Source organism: Naegleria lovaniensis (genome assembly GCF_003324165.1).
Source record: "Naegleria lovaniensis strain ATCC 30569 chromosome Unknown tig027, whole genome shotgun sequence".
Lineage (NCBI taxonomy): Eukaryota > Heterolobosea > Eutetramitea > Acrasida > Naegleriidae > Naegleria > Naegleria lovaniensis.
The window spans coordinates 202,015-221,001 of NW_025407849.1; the positions used below are offsets into that span (position 1 = coordinate 202,015).

The window sequence follows — 18,987 nt, forward strand, 5'->3', positions numbered from 1 at the left end:
ATTCATTTTGAAAATATTTAAAAAAAAATGAAATTATTTCTTTTCATCTTCGTGCTGATAGCCTTCTTCTTATCATCAAAGGCTCACGCTGCATCTTCCCGATATGAAATTACCACTCTCCCACTCTTGCAAGGCAAACTTACTGAAAAGCAATATACTGGATTTGTGGACATTCCGAGCGCTACACAACCACAAAAGAAATTGTTTTATTGGTTTGTAACTGCCAAGAAAGAACCTCTCCGATCTCCAGTGGTAGGTTTTTGAGCTTGGTCAATCATTATTTGTGGAATATATTTTTGAATTGATACAAGGTGTTATGGATGACAGGAGGACCAGGTAGGTTTTTTTTGCAACAGAGTCATTCAATGTGAGATCATGTTGATGTTCCGATCATGAAATTTTTGTGAAAATGTGAATTTCATCATCTCATGTGAAATAATTGTGTAATGCTCGAATACTACTACTACTATTTGAGATCAGGATGTTCTGGATTGTTGGCATACATGACCGAGCATGGACCCTATCAACTCAATCAAGCTGGGAATATGCTTATTGAGAATCCATATTCATGGAATCAACATGCAAATATTATTTATTTGGAACAACCTTATGGAGTACGTAATTTTAGTGGATGATCTTCAGCCATTCTGACACTGTGTCATGTCTTTAAACTCTGTCATTGAATATATCATTGTTTGATGATCTATTCATGAACATTTAATGATGATTGTTTCTTTATGGATTGATTACTATATTCACATGATTGAATCCATGTTCCTCATAGGTTGGATACAGTACTGCAAATCCTGTCAATTCCACAAATTATCCTTCAGGTGACAAGGAAAGCGCAAGAGATAATTTGAGTTTCATTGTTTCCTTTTTATTTGAACTCTTTCCTGAATTTTCCAAAAACGCATTCTTTGTGAGTGGTGAAAGTTATGGTATGTTTTTCTTTCAAAAATTGAAACTCATACACGAAAATTGCCTTTCAAAATTTGTTATTGATTTCACACAAACAGGTGGCAATTATGTTCCACTTTTAGTTCGAGAAATTTTGAAATACAATGCCAATCAAACATTGTTGTCAAGAAAGATTGCACTCAAAGGCCTCAGTGTTGGTAATCCAACAATGGATGGAAATTTAGATGCTAATGGTTACTTCCCTTTCATGTATAATCATGCATTGGTTGGAAGTGAAGAATTTTTGCAATATCAAAAAGATTGTCCAAATTTCCTCACACCTTCTCAAAAGTGCCAAGACATTATCAATATCATGAGAAATAATATTGGTCCAATTAATCCATATAATATCTATGCCAAGTGTTTGGGAAAGCCATCGATTGGTGGAGCCTGTTTCACTCATCAAATGGTCTACTCTTCACAACTCAAGAAGAGAGTACCACGACGAGTGATGGATTCTCAAACGTATATTCCTTGCATTAATGTGACTACAACTACAAATTATTTCAACAGAAGAGATGTTCAATTAGCCCTTCACGCAATTGGAGTGAGTGAGAATACAAAGGAGTGGGATGTCTGTTCGCCTTATCTTCAATACAATGATATTGTAGATTCCATGATTCCAGTTTATCAAGATATTTATCAATTGAATCCCTCTTTACTTACATTAATTTATTCAGGAGATGTGGATAGTTGTTGTCCTTATCCTTCTACTGAGCTTGCTGTCATGGTAAGTTGTTGTTCATATTCATTGGATGATGGACTATGGTCATTTGATTTGTTATGAATCTCGAAATATGAAAACGTTAGAAATTTGGATTTTCCATTTCCATTCCGTATCATCCTTATTATTTGGATAAACAAGTTGTGGGATATATTAAGGGATATAATTCTGAGAAAAACATTTACTTTGCGACAGTAAAGAACGCCGGACACATGGTACCAACGTATCAACCTGAAGTTGCCTTAATGTTGTTCAATGCCTTTTTAACAAGCAGCTTGTCGACACTCTAATGCGTCTGATCATCACGACCCAATCATTAAATTTTGTAGAATTATTCATGTTGATCATTTTCATAAATTGCATTGTCAGAAGTGTTGGATTCTCCTTCTTGGGATGAGCTCTCATGAGGCAAAACGATTTTCTGTAATTTAATCTTGCCATTCTCAATAGTTGCCTTAAACCCTTGCTTGGCCAATAACTCCTCGGTTGACTCATCGAGGCTCTCTAACTTGACCCCTGAAATAAATTTAACATTTTCTTCATTATTCTCGCACAAATTCCTGACACAAAAAACTCCCCATTCTCTCAAGACTGGACACACGAATCGTGAGGAGGAACAGATTAAGGATGATAAAACAATGGATTGCCAAAATTAGCCGGGAACTTGTTCAAAAACAAACTTACATGGATTTGGATCCTGAACGGCACAGCAACTCAATATCAATGGAATTCCTTGCTCCTCTCTAATGTAATCCTGTATTTCCCTAGTTGCATATGTCAAATTAGCAAGTGCTCTAACAAGAAGTGATTTATATCCCATGTACATTTGATCCTCTTCGTATTCGTTTGGTTGGTTATCGACACTATGATCACTTTCTCGTGTCATCACAAGCAATCCTGTCTGGTTAAAAATTTCTGTGGAGACAAAATTTATCTCTTGTTTGATTTCTTTGTTCACACACGATAAACTCAAAAGGCTTTTGTTAAACACAATTCGCACAAAATGAATTCATCGCGTAAGCAAAAAACACTTACTTAGACACCATCTTGTGCATTCTTTTCTCAAATCAACTTGAAGAGATTTTTCCTTAGAAAGATTAATGAGCCCACTTAAACTTGCCATACATTCCAAGCATACAAAAAGGCATTCGAATTGAGTAAAAGTGAACATGTGTAATGTGTTGGTAGTTGATGGATGAAATTTGTCCTCAAACCGACTAATCAAGTTTACGCAAAACATGAGTAAGTGTTTGTAAGTTTCGCTAGCACGTGCCGGCTCTGTTGCTTGAGTTTCCTCTGAACAAAAATGATCCATAATCTCCAATAGATTCAATAAAGTGTTATTCTCGTTGACAGTATCAAACAATTTTGAGAAATATTCTTCTTCCTCGAAGAAAAATGGTTCATCTGCTTCTGTCATGTATGCCTTACTTAAAAAATATTTCTTATAAATTAAAAAGCTATTTGTGAAGTTGTTTTTGAAAAAAGTTCAGAGTAACTTCCACGACTTGAACTTACATCCATTCTTTTGTCTGTTTTGTTTCATATAAATTATCTAACAAGTCAAGCATGAGTTGTTTGTTAGTAAAAAATTCTCCTCTAATTAATACATGTGAAAATAGTCACAGTTGAACAAGTGTTATCAAATAATTTTCATCATCGCTATTCATTCCACTTAAATGAATGACGTCATACATACTCGAGTTGTAAATTTCCCTTTGCAATACTATTATAAATACTCATACAAGCAATATTGGTCATGTTCTTTCCCTTTGTCAGAGCTTTTGGAAGAATCTCCTTAAACAAGATATGATCACAAATTTCGTACAAGTAAATTTGAATCGGTTTGTTTGCTGTCATTGCATTGGCTACCACTTGAAGCAAAATTAGAACTGTTTTTCTGGAATCATACTCCTCCCATTCTTCATCATGTTCAAAATAAGACTTGAGGATGAGCAAGCAATACATGAGTATTCCTCCATCTCTCAATTTATTCTGAAATTCTTCGTTATTAACACAACCATTTCTCCATTTAGCTCCGATATTCATGACTTGTTCTTGAAACTCTTCCAATGATGATGGCATTCCATATTTCGTTTCACGACTCTCTTCAATAATTCCAGATTCCACAGCATAGGCTTGTAGGTCTTTTCCGAACATTCTTACTATCTCATCGGAAAGATTTAACTTGTGATGAGAAGACTTTGAATGGGTGCAGCTGTTCAACATTTTTTTGGTTGTTCTTATAAAAAAAAAATTCTCTTACTAGTCATAATGAATGAATAAATTGATTTTGAATACACCAACTGGTAACTTGTCCGAGCACCATGATTCAATTGGACTCGGTGATCATCTTTACAAGGGTTCACGTGTTATTCTGTTTGCATTAAGTTCCGGGACTTCGAACACATTCACGTGTTTTTCTATTTGCATTTCCAGATTCTATTTTCTCTTCCATTTTCTTCTTCCAAATAAAATACCATCTCTCTGCCTTGCCACCTTCCAATCATCAATTTAATTGGAACAAAACAAAACAACAACAACACATTCCGATCATGGCCAATAACAATAACAAGAACGAATATCAACATTTGGAGGAAGAAGAGGAATACGTTCCAACCACCAATATTGGCAACGGTGTTGATACAACCTCTGCAGTAGTTGAACAACACAACAACACCCTACTCAGCCTACAGCCGTTACCTATCAATTGCCTCCACAACAACCAGGACAGCCTTTGCAATACTTTTATGTCGTTCAACCTCCTGTATCTGCCGCTGATCAACAAACACATGGAGGCCAACAACAACCCCAACTCTACTATCCTCAGGTGTATTATCCTCACTTGATGGGACAACCACAGCAACAGCAACAACCAACCAGATTGCCTCCACTTCCTCAAGTCTCGCAACCACAACAACATGCTGTTCCTAACCAAAACAATTATGCCTATCCAACTACTACTCCTACCCACAGTGGTAGCGGTCAAATTCCAATTACTCAGGAATCCTACGTTAACGTACAAGGAGTGGAACCTATTCTCGTATTGTTGTGTAGCTTCCTCATGCCTGGTCTGGGTCATCTCATCATTGGTATGCAATCAAAGGGAGCTGTTTACTTTATTGTCAACTTTATCATGGGTATCATCATCGCTGCCACTTCATGGATCTTTGTAGGATTGGCATTCATTCCTTTTGTTTTCGTTTATTTCATTTTGATCATGATTGATAGCTATGTTCTTGCAGATCGATTGAAGAAAGGTTATCCTGTATTGAAAGGAGAATGTTATTTCAGAGTTACATCATGGGGTGTCTCCTTGTTGGAAAAGAAGTCTCCTGTCTTTGTTCATGGTGTCGATGAACCACTAGAATGGCAACAAAAGTGTGAACAAGTGAGAAGACAACTCAACCTTTAATTCCACCTTTTGCTTGTTAGTACTCCTTTGTAAATAATTAAAATTACAAATTCGCCAAACCATCCTTCACATCTCGTTTTTTGGTCAAGAGCCTAGCTCAGCATGCACACATTTGAATCTGAATAAAAATTCAAAGAGTCCACCCACTAAATCATCATGGGACAATCACCGAGTTTCACAGAAGGTTAGTCATTTCTCGATTTGATCACACTTTAAATTCTTTCAATTTCCATTGTACAGATGCCGATAGTGACATTCAACAATTTAATAACACTCCTTCCAATACACCCGTCGATGCCAAAGTATACTCTTCTCTCTATCTACAAACTTCTAAAATTGAATTAACGTGCTCCGAAGATTTATTTGGCCCTGTCGAACAAAATATATGGGCCAATTTACCACTTGATGCTATTCGCTACATTTTCGAATTTCTCTCCTTTCGAGAAACGTTCACTGTTTCAGTTGTTTGTAAGAAATTTAATGCCTTGTGTTGGAAACATTTGAAAGAAATTGATATTTGTAAAGAAAGTACATGTGCAGCTCAGGTATGTCTTTGAAGATCTTTTCAAATTCACAACATCATCGTGATCACAAATGTACGGATTGATGATGACTTCTGTGTTGAATCTTTGCGTCTTTTGAATCAAAAAAAACTCTTTCAAATATTCACTCGACAGGTAGTGACAGATAACATTCTTTTACGGGTCATTGCACTAGCCACAAATATTGAAAGTTTAAGCTTGTATGGTTGCAGACTGTTAACAAACACAAGTTTAAGTGCCATTGTTCATCAATCAGAAACGTTGACAAGTTTAGATCTTTCCTACACACCACGCTTGAGTTCTGAAACTCTTAACATCATCTCCAAGAAATGCACAAAATTGAAAAGATTAGTTTTAGGAGGAATGTATAGTTATCAGTATGGTGATGTGAACCAAACATCGACCAATTCTTTTATTTTCCCTAATTTAGAAATTTTTGTACATCGGCGAGCTCAGGATTTTGGATCTGGATTTATTTCCTATTTGAAGAATCATGAAAAGACATTGAAAGGAATTAATTTAGAGCAACCTCAAATCATTCCACATCACAGCTGCACTATTGTAGATTCCATATTTAGCAATGAAACATTTCAGAACAATTTAGTTTTTCTCAATTTGGATGGCATGGCAGATCATGTCATGCAATTACGACAATTGACTGCACTTGCAAAATTCAAGAATTTACAAGGATTAACACTTTCAACATTGGGACAAAATTTAAATGTTGCAGAAACCATTTTGACAGGTATTGGAAATAATTTGAAATATTTTGTTGCTTCACGAATGGATCTTTCTGATGAATTTTTAGAAATTCTTCTCAAAGTTGGAATGAAGGAAGTGAAAATACTCTCCTTGTCACATTTAGCCTTTTCATATGGAACTGCTCCAAATCGAGCACAAAATGTGAAACAAATATTGAAACTCTCATTACAAAAGAAAGCATTTCAAAATTTGGTTTGTTTTGAGTATTCATTGCCACCAAATTTCAAAGATGAGGAATTGGGAAATCTTGTTTCGCAATTTAAAGAGCTTAAAATGTTATTCACGTGGAGAAAACGACTTGGATTTGAAGATTATTAATTTTGTGTGAGAGGTTATTTGGTACATTAAATGGTCGCTTCTTCATTTAATATGTTCACATTTCGAGTGAAATTTATTTACATTTAGTTGAATTCAATGAACTCATAATTTTGTGCTTAGTGTATTTTACAAAACCTTTCAAAGACCTAACTCGCTCAATGAATTCACAATAGACGTATCAAGCATTTGAACCAGATGATTCGCTTCATTCTCGCTCAACACTTGATTATCCTTTGAATCTTTTTCAATATATTTTGGAGTATTTAAATGAAAGGTTGTGTACGAGTACCATGAGGTCCACGACTCTGGAATGTCCATGCAGAACAAGGTCACTGTTGGTTGATTTGTTCCTATTTGATGAAAAATCAATGGCTCATTATCGTCATCTTGAATCTTCTGTGGTTCGGAACTCTCTCGTACCATGGGAAGGAAATATTGTTGACCTGAATGATAGCAATGACTGGAAATTAATTCCAATCGAATGTCAAACATGTAGGTGAAGAGTTTACGTGAGAAGGATGTAGATTTCTGATTGATCTGCTCAGTAACGTTGGAGCATTTGAAATTCTTGTTTTCCTCCTCGACATAATTTATACATGGCATATTCTGCCGAACAGTTTGTGTTGGAATGAATGGTTTCCACTCGTTTCACTTGAAAGAATTGATTCACGAGAGAACCACACAAAATGATACTCGAGGCATTTCCATAGTGATCATGAGGAAACTGATCTTGTTGAACATGATGAGGATGGCTTGGAATCGTGCGTTCATCTTCTTGAGAGGTCGTGTTGGAAGAATCACTTTTGGTAGTTGTAGTGTTTGTAGTAGTGGTGGTTGGGTAAATATAATGTAAGCGAATTCGTTTACGTTCACTTTGATAGAGACAGAATGAGTAGAAATTCACGGCATTACTTTTCCTAGCTTGTGGTAAGATATTGATATCTGAAAAACACAAATCTTGATAGAGTTGTAATGTTGCTGTGGTGTCCACACGAGAATTTTGACATGGTTGAGGTGAACTATTTTGAGAATTTAGAACATGCACGGCGAAGGCTCTTCTTAACAAATTCACTCCAGAACTGTGGACATTCTCTCGTTTGTTGTTTTCACATGCTGATCTTAAAACATGCAATGATTGAGCAATATTATAGTGTGAATGATCTCCCAAAATAGAAAAAAGTAAGGCATTGGATTGAGCTTTATAAATCCATGAAAATCTTTTTTCAACTTGTGGATGGACACATTCTGAAATGTTAATGAGAATGTTTCTTAAATCATGGTGCGAAATGAATGAAGAACAACTAGACATGTTTTCAACGTTATTCTGTATTGCCGAGGAGGCATGATTTGGTAATTCGTCACCAAAACATCCTTCTTGTGTGAAATGAAATTCTTGAATTGGATACAAGTGTCTCTTTGTTTGCAAACTGCACTGATTTTCTGGTTGTTGTTTCATTTGAATCTAGTTTGTTGTTTTTTTTAATGGTGGTCATAATGAATCTTGCATGGTGTGTGGATTTAAATAGAAAACAAATTCGGGTTGGTTGCAATGCATATTGAAATGAATAAATAGCGCAACAACGAATGGCATAGTTCACCACTAAAATATAAAGTACCACCACCTGGCACCATAAAGAATTGATTTTCTTCCAATTTCCAAAACTAGGTGGAGGAATGGTTTACACGGTTACATGTAGATTGAGAGAAGCAAAGATATTTATTCCATTACAAGATCGTTGTTGTGCCAGTGTTTGAAAAGTGCTGCCTTACGTAATTCCTGTTGCTGAAAAAAGTCAGAGACTTTGATGGATTAACACAATGCAATCGTTCTCAAAGCTGAGACTAAACCCTGTACGCTTACTGCTGCATTAGGTAATTTAAAATGTTCAATTTCCTCTGTGAATGGAAAATGAGAAAATTTGCGTTGGTAAGGTCTCAATTACAAAAAAAATGAGCACCAAACACGCCAGCGAGAGTGATGAGGAAGATCTTTCTATTGAAATTATGCATGTACATAAAATTGATCATTCATCATCTCCGAGTAGTAGTAATAGTGGCACAGATCGGACTGGTACCGACAATTTAAATTCATCATCACCATTATCGTCATCATCAAGTCAATATTTCAACAATGATGAATATCGATTTCTGACGCCGAGAGAACGTATCAAAAAGTATTACTCTTCATTTACATCATATAACAATATGGATTTTTCATCGGTGTTGAACGATCCAAAGGATGCTTCATCTACATCCTCTCCACTCCTTTCCTTGTCCATGCTTTCATCGTGGTTTTCATCGTCGTCGTCCTCTTCTCAGAGCAATTCGGCATCAAATTCTTCAAAAAACACTCTTGACGAAAATGGAGACGAGATTATCCATGGACTTTCCGCAGAAGACTATGCATTTATTGATTCCCTCAGTGAAAAGAATTATGAATCTATTCAAGTAGAAAAGAAATTTGATTCACGGTACCGAGCACACAAGTCACGAAAATCAAGCAGTGAAACACCATTATCATTGGCAGTGGGAAATGAAATTTCGTTATCAGACTTTAGGAGCTATTTTGAAATGTTGGAAAAGGTTTGTGAAATGTGATTTATTAACTGTATGATCGGCATTAACAAATTACTTTCCGAATTATATTTATCCAATTAATATAGTTTCCCAATAGAGACGATTTGAAAAAACAGCTTTCACATCGGTCTTTAAAAGGTAAGTGTGGCGATATATTTACTTAACACAACGACTCTATAAAATAATATTCAAAAATTCCAGAATTCTCTTCCAACGCAAGTTTGTTAGAATACATGACTAAACGGAGGGCATTCCTGCTTACTTTTTTGATGAAAATTTTGACCTATCAAAAGCAGAGTATTTCAACAAAATTTTTAACACAGAAAATGAAGCAGCATCTCTATTGTTACAAGAAAAATTAAGTTATTATCTAGACCAAGTAGAAAACCAAGTTCAAAAGCAAGTCAATTATCGATCATCAGAAATATTCGACTCCATGATTAAGTATAACGATTTATATGAAACATTGCTTCAATCACTTCCTCTTGTACAAGAACTGAGGAAAAGAATTTCAACATATGAACAAGGGGCCGTGTTACGGCCATTGGAGGTTGCAAATTTAGTTCGAAAAAAACAAAATTTGAACAAGACAATCGAATATCTTCAAATTATTGAGTCCATGCATGAAAGTATGGAGGCCGTTAAATTGTTAGTGTCACAGCGCGGAGATTTATTATCTGCTTTGGAGATTTTATCAACTATTGATCATACATTTCAGAAAAGCATTGAACTTTCTAATATCTCATGTCTCAAACACATTCCCAAAGAAATTAATATTGAACTTCAAGTTATTGATGAAACAATTAAGCAAGAATTTGCAGAACTTATCACTGAGGTTATGAGCGACACCGAGTCATCAGAATGGACTTGGAGTTTATCTTCTCTTCTTACTTCTGTGTTGCATAGAGATTTATCTAGCTCAGTAATGCTTTATACAAAAAAGCATGTTGGCACAATATTGATGGAATTGTATGAAAAAGTAATGTCACCCCTCAAAACAGATGTGTCAGAAGATGTAAAATTGACTGTATCAAAACTTGAACCTCAACAATTTTGCGATATGGTAAGTAATGTCATGACGATCCCATCTCTAACATATTGTTCAATTTTAACAACAATCTAAAAACATACCCAGTTCGAATCTTTGACCAAGAAATGCCTGGTAAAACTTGAGAGAATTTCAGAGTTCTCACAAGCTGTAGATAAATTCTGTAAGGAAGCCAACGAAAAAACCAATGTAAATACCGACAAAATTGTGGTGAACAGCGTCAAGCTGAAAAACTTAAATCGGGAAACTCAAAAAATTTTGCTATTTATGAATGACAATATTCAACAATATTGTTCAACGATATGCAGTGCCATAGATAATAGTATCATCAAATTTCCAAATGCCACACTTTCTCGGTACATGACCATTGGAAATAGCTTTATAGATAGCTGTGACAAGTTGTGCAATCAGAAATCTTCAATTTTGAAAGGAAAATTCCAATCTCATGGACAGATTTATCTCGACCAATTCCACACTATTTATGTACAACGATTGAAAAAACGTTTAACTCGCGACAGTTGGGAATCTGTACCTAGCATTCCAGAAAAGTATCAAAAAGCTGCTCTTCAACTTTTGGGTACCGCTACTGCAGCCACTGTATCCACATTTACATCTTCTCAAACCACTCCTACCAAAAATTCCTCTCCTGTCCCTTCTCTACTTCGGTCAGATTCATCTCCAAATCTTGCGCAAACACCTACAGAAGATAAGTCCTCGTACATTGTTGCCAATGGAATCAAGTTTAAACTTTCAACGAGTAGCTTGTGCCTCCTCAAATTCATATCCAAATATTGTACTCTACTTTCTAAGGAATATGTGTTCATTAGTGCAGTAGATTTGCATGGAAGAATTCTCAAACTTATGCAAGTATATAATTTGGAACTGAGGGAGTTGGTACTTATGGCCAAAGCAAGAGAAATTAACAATGCCATTACCACCATTACTCCAAAACATTTGAGTAAGTTTGCAATTGTTTGAAGAGTTTCTGACTAATTTATTTACTCACTCGCACGATTCACAGTTCTTGCATCTGATTGTATTCACTTTTTAATCATTCTAGTTCCCTATATTCAATCTAAAATTGAGGATGCTCTTCAAGAAGGACAAAAAAAACAATTGGTTAAATTCAATGATTTTGTCAATGATTTGTTGGAGCATCGTATCTCAATATTCGAGAAAATTATTTCAATTTTAATAGAGGCTCTAAAAGCGCAATGCGATGGAATTACCAACTTTAATTGGAATGACAAGTTGGACCAAAAGACTCAAACCCCATTCATTACCATGATTAAGCAAACTAATAGTGTTCATAGAACTTTAAGTTCGAGCACATTTCTTTCTTCCAATGCAATGGAACTTCAGAAATATTCGACGCGAGTCTATGATTTACTCATTGACAAGATTTGTGAAGCCATTCAAAAGGTCAACACTTCATCAACACCCAATCTTTTTAAAACGGAGCCTGTCAAATCGCGTGTGATCGCTGACATTTCACTCATTCAACGAGAAATCACAAAGAAGACCGAATCATCATCCGATCTTCCAAAGATTGAAAAATTGAACAATTTAATTGTTTGAACAAGTTTGTAAACTATCCACCATGCTGTTTTAGAAAGCCAACATCCTCCTCAAAGCACAGTCAGCTTACTTTGAAGCCTTAATTTGTGGTCGTATAGACAAAAAACCCACAATGATTCAGCCAAATTTCCACTCTTGCTTCTTTCTGCAGTTTATTGGACTCTCTCTGTCCAAGAAGGGAGAAATATCTGTCAACCGTGGTGATTCCAGATGATCAAATACTTGCCCTACATGCTCCTTCATGATTCGTCGGGTTGGAAAAGGTCTAGAATTTGGGTGTGCATTGCAATGGTAAGAATCATGAGACAGAGTTTTGTCCTTCACAAGAGGCCATATTACATTGGCTAAGAAAGTTTGATCTGCAATGTAATGTGATTTATCAGACCATGCCTTGATTTTCCCTTTCATGTCTGGAATGGCTCCTCTGACAGCACCCCACATTCCTGATCGAACAACGGAGTGAATTTTCAAAAGTTTTATGATATATATGATCATTTTCAACCATGCATGCGATGGTTTTTCGTATCAGCAACCATTTTCATAACCTACCTGCATTAAAACGGTAATTGTGGTTGGGATGATCCCTCATAGAATGAACTGCGAAACCGCTTTGAATCCATTCTTCGATAGCTGCAGCCTCACGAGGGTTTAATCTTGAGTCGGTATCTCTTACCAAGAATCGTTCGACAGTTTCATCATCTGCAACCAGAAACCTCCAAAATGTACCAGAATAAGCTTGTTTTGAGTGATCCTCTCGTGCCGACATATCAACAAGCTCAGATCCCATCTCTCTCAACGTTGCCAAAATATCTTGTGGGACGCTTTGATCATGATAAAACCTGCAAATCCAACCAGGAAGAATATATTTTACCAATTCTGCATTCCGAATGGCACCGATGACATATTTCGGATTGTTTCCATAGAGGCTATAAGAAACAACGTTCTTCTTCTTTGTTTGATCTAATGCAACGATTGAAGGCTGAGGTATCTTTTGTGTTACCTCATTGGACAATACATCATTATTAACGTTCTGTTCCTTCGGTTGAGATGGAACTGAAGGATGATCTATTAAGGTAAATATGAAAACTTCATCTCCGTCCCTTCAACAATTGAATATGATCAACATACACGTATCCACGGAATTGATATTACTACTATTATTATGGCTCTTAAAAATCACAAAGGATAAGGAAAGCAGCGTGAACACCACTACCATCAACCACGTAAATTTTTTCATTTTTTAAGCCTTAAACTCAAAAAAATGAAACAATTACAACATAAGAAAGTTCTGTTAACGCTGGTGCTGGCTATTATCGGCATTATGATGATGGTATTTGTTGTGTTTAGGAAGAATAGAATTCTATCCATCAACTCGGAATGGCAACAAGACCAAGCAACTCGCGATGTCCCTCCTTACATCCAGTCTCCATTGGCCGTATGCCCCAAAACAACAAATAATGTAACAGTTGTCAAGGAATATATTATAAAAGAGATAATCAAAAGAGAAGAGGAAACATCCATCAAGAAGCCAATACCCTACTTTAAAAATTATAACTCTTACACTTGTGGAACGGATAAATGGCAATTTCAATATACTAAGCGCCACTCCGAAGCTCTTGCAAACTTCAACAAAACTGACAAGTATCTCGTGTACCGATGTAGGACAGGAAATTGTGCTGGATGGGGAGATAGAATAATTGGTATTATTACAACATTTTATTTTGCCTTAATCTCAGACAGGATCTTTTTGATTGACCATTCACATCCGGTAGATCTTGAACATTCATTGACATTTAATGCCATTGACTGGCGATTTTCGGCGCACAAACAAAAACTTGAAGGGCTTTCCTCCAAATATTCGATCAGTACTTTTGTGTGGTCGATAAACCACTCAGAAACAGTTTGAGTTTGAAGATTTTAGAAATTTACTTTCTCATGATGTGGAATTGGTATTATTCAACGAAAGAGTTTACACTTACATGCACAGCAATCCCAAACTAATTGAAAGAAGAAAAGAGCTTGGTTTTGATAGAATGAATTTTTTCGATATATTTGGATGCTTATTTCAGTACCTGTTCAAACCGAGCATGTCGTTGAACGATCTTGTCCACCCACTTTATTGGAATCAATTTAAGGCAAACGTTACACAGCAAGTTATTGGAGTTCAAATACGAACGGGAGATGGGGTTAGGGAACCACCACGTCTTTTAGACACATCCAAAGCAGCATTTTGGAGTTGTATTGACCAAGTGTCGGCAAATATTAAGAAAAGATATCCAGAACAACAGGAGCCAAAAATCTTTTTAACTACTGACAGTCAAGCAATCAAAGAATATGCAAAACACAGATATATGGACAGATTAATTACATTCAACACACGAATAGCACATATTGACTATGAAGCATCTGCAAGCATATTTCAGTCCACCCTTGCAGAATTTTTAATGCTTTCCATGTGTGACGCATTTATTATTTCAAGGTCAAACTTTGGAGAGGCAGCTTCCATGGTCAATTTCAATCCTCGATTTAAAATACCAGGAGCCAAGTGCGACCATAATCCTCCAGAGTTTGAACTTGCCTCAGGTCATATAATAATCAGCAGCTTCAAAGCGCAGTAGAACTCTACGTAGCATGAACTTTATTCAACGCATCCAACACAGTTTTCACACTATGCTCCACGTTTATTCTCCAATTTCCCCAATTAGTATTACACTTGGAGTTGTTGCATACCACTTGAACGTCAATGGTAGAATAAGAAAACCAATCGACATCTACTAAATCTTTGAATGAGGTGAATGGAAACATATCAGGACAAATGTGGACATAGTGCGCTCCCTTTTTCAAATAAACTACATTCGCCATACCAGCACCTCGTCCAGCTATGAAAATAGATGCTTCATGAACTATCCTCAACTGCTCGACGAGAGATATCTTACTGAATTGTACAACAATAAGCCTCGTGTTTTTTGGTAGCTGCGTCCTGAGTACGGAGAGGAATTCGTCCTCGTTTTCAATTCGTTTGTTGGTTGCATCTTTTCGGGACAAATATACCACGTTATGCAGGTTGAAGTTTGAGGTGTAAGATATCGATCTTTTGAAGATTTGATGATTCCAAAATAGGTGAGAAAGAATGTTCCCATCTCAAAGTACAGCTCAAGACATTTCCTTCGATTAGAAACCTCGCTGAGAGTAAAATGGTTTCCCTCTAAAACTCTGCATGATACATCAGTCCAACGAAACCTTTTTAAAGTAAAAATCAGTGTCATTGTAATTAGTGATATATTTTTCGTCTGTCCAAAAAACATTTTCAGAACCGCCTGCCAGTGCATATAGCAACTGTACTGATTGAAAATTTGGGGACAGCAGGATTCCTTATCATGACAAGTATATTTTCTGTAGCTACAGCAAGTGTTTGTGTGAAGTAATAATGCAATAGAACGTCTGACTCCACTGTTGTAATAATCCCTTAGAGTTTGGTAAATAAATACATAAAAATCCATCATTGCATGCCACATGTTTTCAAAGTCCAGAGGAACTGGAGATACACAGCAGCATCAAAGACGAGATTGTTGGATGATCTGTGATGGGCCAATCTTCAACTTCCCAAATTGAGAAATGCCTTTGGGACCACCTTCCACTCTCCAAAATAATGGAAGAGGCGTTAAAGGAATTATTGGATACTGCTTGATATTTACAAAAGAAGAATTTCTTTTTCGGAAATTCCACTTTCCATTACTCATTTGAACGTAATTGAGTTCATAGAATGCATGTGCATCTCCTTTGGATTCAGCAGAATAATGCTTTTCTACTTGATTACTTGGTTGTTCCGATTGTTGAGATGAAAACTGTTGGATTTTTGAGGCATTCGGAACTGTTGAATGATTGTTTTTTAATGTCGGGCCAATATCTGGCTCAACAGCGCTCCTTCATAAAGACAGGTTTGTTGTACAGAGTTTTCAAAATGAGAAAATCGGCGAGAGTTGGGAAAGTATATAGATATTAAAAAATAGATCAACAAGGCTGTAATAACAACCATTGAGGCAAGCACTGCAAACTTTATGGAAGGTTTTCGCATAGGTTTAGGATAATATTTTTTTAAAAAAACACCATTTCGAAAGATGGTCCGTGCTCCTCTTCTTCTTCTTAATAAATTAATAAAATTTAATAAATTTACAATTGTTGGCCATTGAGGTCAATTTGAATGTCTTGTTTTTGTTCTGGTTTGGAAGCAACAACATGCTCTGCTTCAACTGGAATGAGAACTGGTTTCTTCTTCTTCTTCTTCTTGTCTAATTTACGCCAAATACTGGTCTTCAATTCTACATAGTTGAATAATTGATCAGGTACGTTGACACCAGTAGCCAATTCAAAACCTTCAAAACCAGGTGAAGAATTAATTTCACAAATCTTGTAGGTATCACGATCAATCAAAATATCAACACCTGCAAAGTCCAATTCAACACTTTGTGCAGCACTAATGGCCAACCATTCTAACAAGTTGGACAATTTGACTGGCTTGACATAACCTCCTTGATGGAAATTGGATTTGAAGCCTGATTTGGCAACACGCATCATGGCACCAATGACTTTACCACCTAATACAATAGCTCGAATATCTCGTCCCTTACTGGCAGCAATAAATTCTTGAATAATCATTGGCTTTGTGGTATCTAACATGTCTCCAAGACCCTTAATTTGATCCTCACTTTGAACGAGAAGTACTCCCTTTCCTTGAATATCGTCGTGTCATGCATTTTTGTGAATATTTTTATGTCAAGCAAGAAACGGTCCATGTAAAATATAGAGTGATAGCAAGTAATGGTCAATGTCAAATATATATGTATAGATGCACACAACACAACACTCCTTACCTTGCGATCCAGAAGACTTTTTCAAAATGATTGGAAAAGAAAAGTGGCGTGAAATGATTGAGGTGTCAATTGGGAATCGAGCAATCATGGTCTTTGGAATGGCGATTTGGTCCTTTGCTAATTGTTGAAGTGTTTGAAGTTTATCACGTGTCATTTCAAGTGACTCAAAACCATTCAAAACTAAAATGTCTAACTTTTCTAATTGTCTCACCACAGCCAAACCCCAATAATCAATACTGATGAATGTATAGCACGCATAATGCGGAAGTATTAAAATCATTGAGAAATGTCATACGAATCAGACTTGCCAAAACACACAAACTCCTTCAAATACTTACTGTGCTCCTAGTCTTGGCAAGACAGCATCAGGGAATTCTTCTCTTGGAATGACCTCTCCATCATACATGATAGAATTTGATCCATCATGAGCTACCATCATGTCAAACTTTTGAATTTCCATCAACTCGACTTGAATATTTCTTCTCCAAGCAGTCTCAAAGAAACGTTTTGCAGAATAGGTATAATATGGTAAATCATTCTTCATTTTTCTTCCAACAATGAGAATCCACATCTTTAACACTGGGTTCTTCAATTTTCTCTGATAAAAGGTTGTGTTTTGAGCATTGTAAATTCTAATCTTTTGTTCTTCTCCAATCACTCTTGGTTTAAGAACAAACTTTTCATAATCCTTTGGAATGGTAATTTGGATGGTTCGTTTTGATTTGTTTTTAGTCTTTCCATTGCTAAGAGTTTCATCGGAAGATGAAGTGTTTGAACTGGCTCCAGAATTATTTTGCTGTTGAAGAATATCATCCTTCAATGAGAGATCGGCAGAGATGGTGGTTTGTTCAGAAGATTCATCTTCATGATGATGATGATCCGATGAGGTGCTGCTACTGCTGGTTGGTGGAGTGGCAGCCTCAGCAGCACTTGTTGCTTGAACGAAGGTTGCACTACTACAACAACACAAGATTGCAATCAGTAGTATGGCAATCATCAACGAAACAGCTGTCTTGTTGATCATTGTCGGAGAAGGTATTTTCATACACAAGCTTGTCATATTTCTCTCTTGATATGAAAGGAAGCAAAAAAGTCAAAGAAGGTCAAGAGAGGTCTTGTTGCAAATGTTGTCGTCTAATATTTTTTTTTGATTATCCACAGACCCAATTCATGTTCTTTGGAGTCTAAACACGTTCAATGGGTGACGTCATACCTAGAGAGGTTTCAACGCACTCATTTCAATTGAATCCTATGAAACATGTCGAATTAATGAATATGGTCGGAATAAATGTAAATATTTCATTTTTATTATTGTGAAGATTAAGAACGTTGGATGGAACACATTCTACGAATAACTTAAGACATTATTGATTCTTCTTGCTTTGATCTGCCAATTCAAGAATTTGGTTATTAGCATTCATATAAACAGCATATGGCAAAGCAGTTGGAATGAGAGCCAACAAGAAGAAGGTAGCCCATGTTGCCAAATGAGAATCGTGCTTTCTATCATAATCAGCTTGAGTAAGAACTGGAATTGATGGTAAAATATTACTCTTAGCGAAAAGCTTCAATCCGGACTTTTCATCCTTTTCAGGTGTCAAACGATAGGAAGCAGTGGCATGTTGAGTAGAGATCTCACCAACACTCTTTGGAACAATGGTGTAGGTGAAGGAAACCTTCTCGTTGCTGCCAATCTTGGCAAATGTAGCCTTTGATTCTCCTTCAATCAAATCAAACGAGCTTTCTGGCCATTCATTGTCTTTTACTTCTACATCATAGGCTGGTTCTTCACCCAAATTGAAGAGAGTGATCGTGAAGGTCATGTTGGTATTGATGATGGCTTCGGCAGGAGAAACGCTCTTATGTAAAAGAAGTCTTACATTATGTTGTTGCTGAGTAGTACTAGTGGTTGGTTCAGTTGATGATGTTGTTGTTGTGGTGGTGGTGGTATCATCTTGAGCCAAAACTACGAGCGAAGAAACACACAAGACCAAAAGAGCAGACAACAAGAAGGCAAGGGAAAATTTGATACTCGATGATTTTATCATTTTTTTTTCTTTGTTGTGTGTCAAAAGCCTAGTGCTGCGGTGAGGTGTTTTTGTAAAGACGTCGAGAGGTAAGCTTGTTTTTTGTGGGTCTCCAAGAGTTCTCTTAAACCTGATTTACATTGATTGGTAGGGAAGAACTGATGA

The 18,987-nt window shown here is 36.3% G+C and overlaps 11 protein-coding genes across 11 annotated transcripts; 5 read left to right on the forward strand and 6 right to left on the reverse strand.

Moving 5' to 3' along the window:
- Positions 1-27: 27 nt before the first annotated feature.
- Positions 28-1,974, forward strand: C9374_006346 (uncharacterized protein; the record flags this gene model as incomplete). The annotated part of the gene is made up of 6 exons (XM_044696196.1): positions 28-252; positions 312-336; positions 481-614; positions 785-941; positions 1,020-1,690; positions 1,771-1,974. The coding sequence occupies 6 exons, from the start codon at positions 28-30 to the stop codon at positions 1,972-1,974; spliced, it is 1,416 nt and encodes a 471-aa protein (XP_044547037.1).
- Positions 1,975-2,015: 41 nt separating this feature from the next.
- C9374_006347 (uncharacterized protein) lies at positions 2,016-3,913 on the reverse strand (the record flags this gene model as incomplete). Its single annotated transcript, XM_044696197.1, has 5 exons — positions 2,016-2,275; positions 2,369-2,599; positions 2,720-3,144; positions 3,203-3,283; positions 3,384-3,913. 5 exons carry the CDS (start codon positions 3,911-3,913, stop codon positions 2,016-2,018), a joined length of 1,527 nt encoding a protein of 508 aa, XP_044547038.1.
- Positions 3,914-4,239: 326 nt separating this feature from the next.
- On the forward strand, positions 4,240-5,099 carry C9374_006348 (uncharacterized protein; the record flags this gene model as incomplete). The annotated part of the gene is made up of 2 exons (XM_044696198.1): positions 4,240-4,323; positions 4,374-5,099. The coding sequence occupies 2 exons, from the start codon at positions 4,240-4,242 to the stop codon at positions 5,097-5,099; spliced, it is 810 nt and encodes a 269-aa protein (XP_044547039.1).
- Positions 5,100-5,255: 156 nt separating this feature from the next.
- C9374_006349 (uncharacterized protein) lies at positions 5,256-6,721 on the forward strand (the record flags this gene model as incomplete). Its single annotated transcript, XM_044696199.1, has 3 exons — positions 5,256-5,283; positions 5,340-5,644; positions 5,777-6,721. The coding sequence occupies 3 exons, from the start codon at positions 5,256-5,258 to the stop codon at positions 6,719-6,721; spliced, it is 1,278 nt and encodes a 425-aa protein (XP_044547040.1).
- Positions 6,722-6,859: 138 nt separating this feature from the next.
- Positions 6,860-7,213, reverse strand: C9374_006350 (uncharacterized protein; the record flags this gene model as incomplete). Its single annotated transcript, XM_044696201.1, has 1 exon — positions 6,860-7,213. One exon carries the CDS (start codon positions 7,211-7,213, stop codon positions 6,860-6,862), a length of 354 nt encoding a protein of 117 aa, XP_044547041.1.
- A 49-nt stretch (positions 7,214-7,262) lies between these two features.
- On the reverse strand, positions 7,263-8,177 carry C9374_006351 (uncharacterized protein; the record flags this gene model as incomplete). The annotated part of the gene is made up of 1 exon (XM_044696202.1): positions 7,263-8,177. One exon carries the CDS (start codon positions 8,175-8,177, stop codon positions 7,263-7,265), a length of 915 nt encoding a protein of 304 aa, XP_044547042.1.
- A 494-nt stretch (positions 8,178-8,671) lies between these two features.
- Positions 8,672-11,924, forward strand: C9374_006352 (uncharacterized protein; the record flags this gene model as incomplete). The annotated part of the gene is made up of 5 exons (XM_044696203.1): positions 8,672-9,304; positions 9,385-9,436; positions 9,592-10,361; positions 10,434-11,304; positions 11,368-11,924. The coding sequence occupies 5 exons, from the start codon at positions 8,672-8,674 to the stop codon at positions 11,922-11,924; spliced, it is 2,883 nt and encodes a 960-aa protein (XP_044547043.1).
- Positions 11,925-12,041: 117 nt separating this feature from the next.
- On the reverse strand, positions 12,042-13,161 carry C9374_006353 (uncharacterized protein; the record flags this gene model as incomplete). Its single annotated transcript, XM_044696204.1, has 3 exons — positions 12,042-12,367; positions 12,474-12,989; positions 13,053-13,161. 3 exons carry the CDS (start codon positions 13,159-13,161, stop codon positions 12,042-12,044), a joined length of 951 nt encoding a protein of 316 aa, XP_044547044.1.
- Positions 13,162-14,011: 850 nt separating this feature from the next.
- On the forward strand, positions 14,012-14,542 carry C9374_006354 (uncharacterized protein; the record flags this gene model as incomplete). The annotated part of the gene is made up of 1 exon (XM_044696205.1): positions 14,012-14,542. One exon carries the CDS (start codon positions 14,012-14,014, stop codon positions 14,540-14,542), a length of 531 nt encoding a protein of 176 aa, XP_044547045.1.
- A 1,552-nt stretch (positions 14,543-16,094) lies between these two features.
- C9374_006355 (uncharacterized protein) lies at positions 16,095-17,819 on the reverse strand (the record flags this gene model as incomplete). The annotated part of the gene is made up of 3 exons (XM_044696206.1): positions 16,095-16,654; positions 16,796-17,031; positions 17,134-17,819. 3 exons carry the CDS (start codon positions 17,817-17,819, stop codon positions 16,095-16,097), a joined length of 1,482 nt encoding a protein of 493 aa, XP_044547046.1.
- A 340-nt stretch (positions 17,820-18,159) lies between these two features.
- C9374_006356 (uncharacterized protein) lies at positions 18,160-18,843 on the reverse strand (the record flags this gene model as incomplete). The annotated part of the gene is made up of 1 exon (XM_044696207.1): positions 18,160-18,843. The coding sequence occupies one exon, from the start codon at positions 18,841-18,843 to the stop codon at positions 18,160-18,162; it is 684 nt and encodes a 227-aa protein (XP_044547047.1).
- Positions 18,844-18,987: the final 144 nt, after the last annotated feature.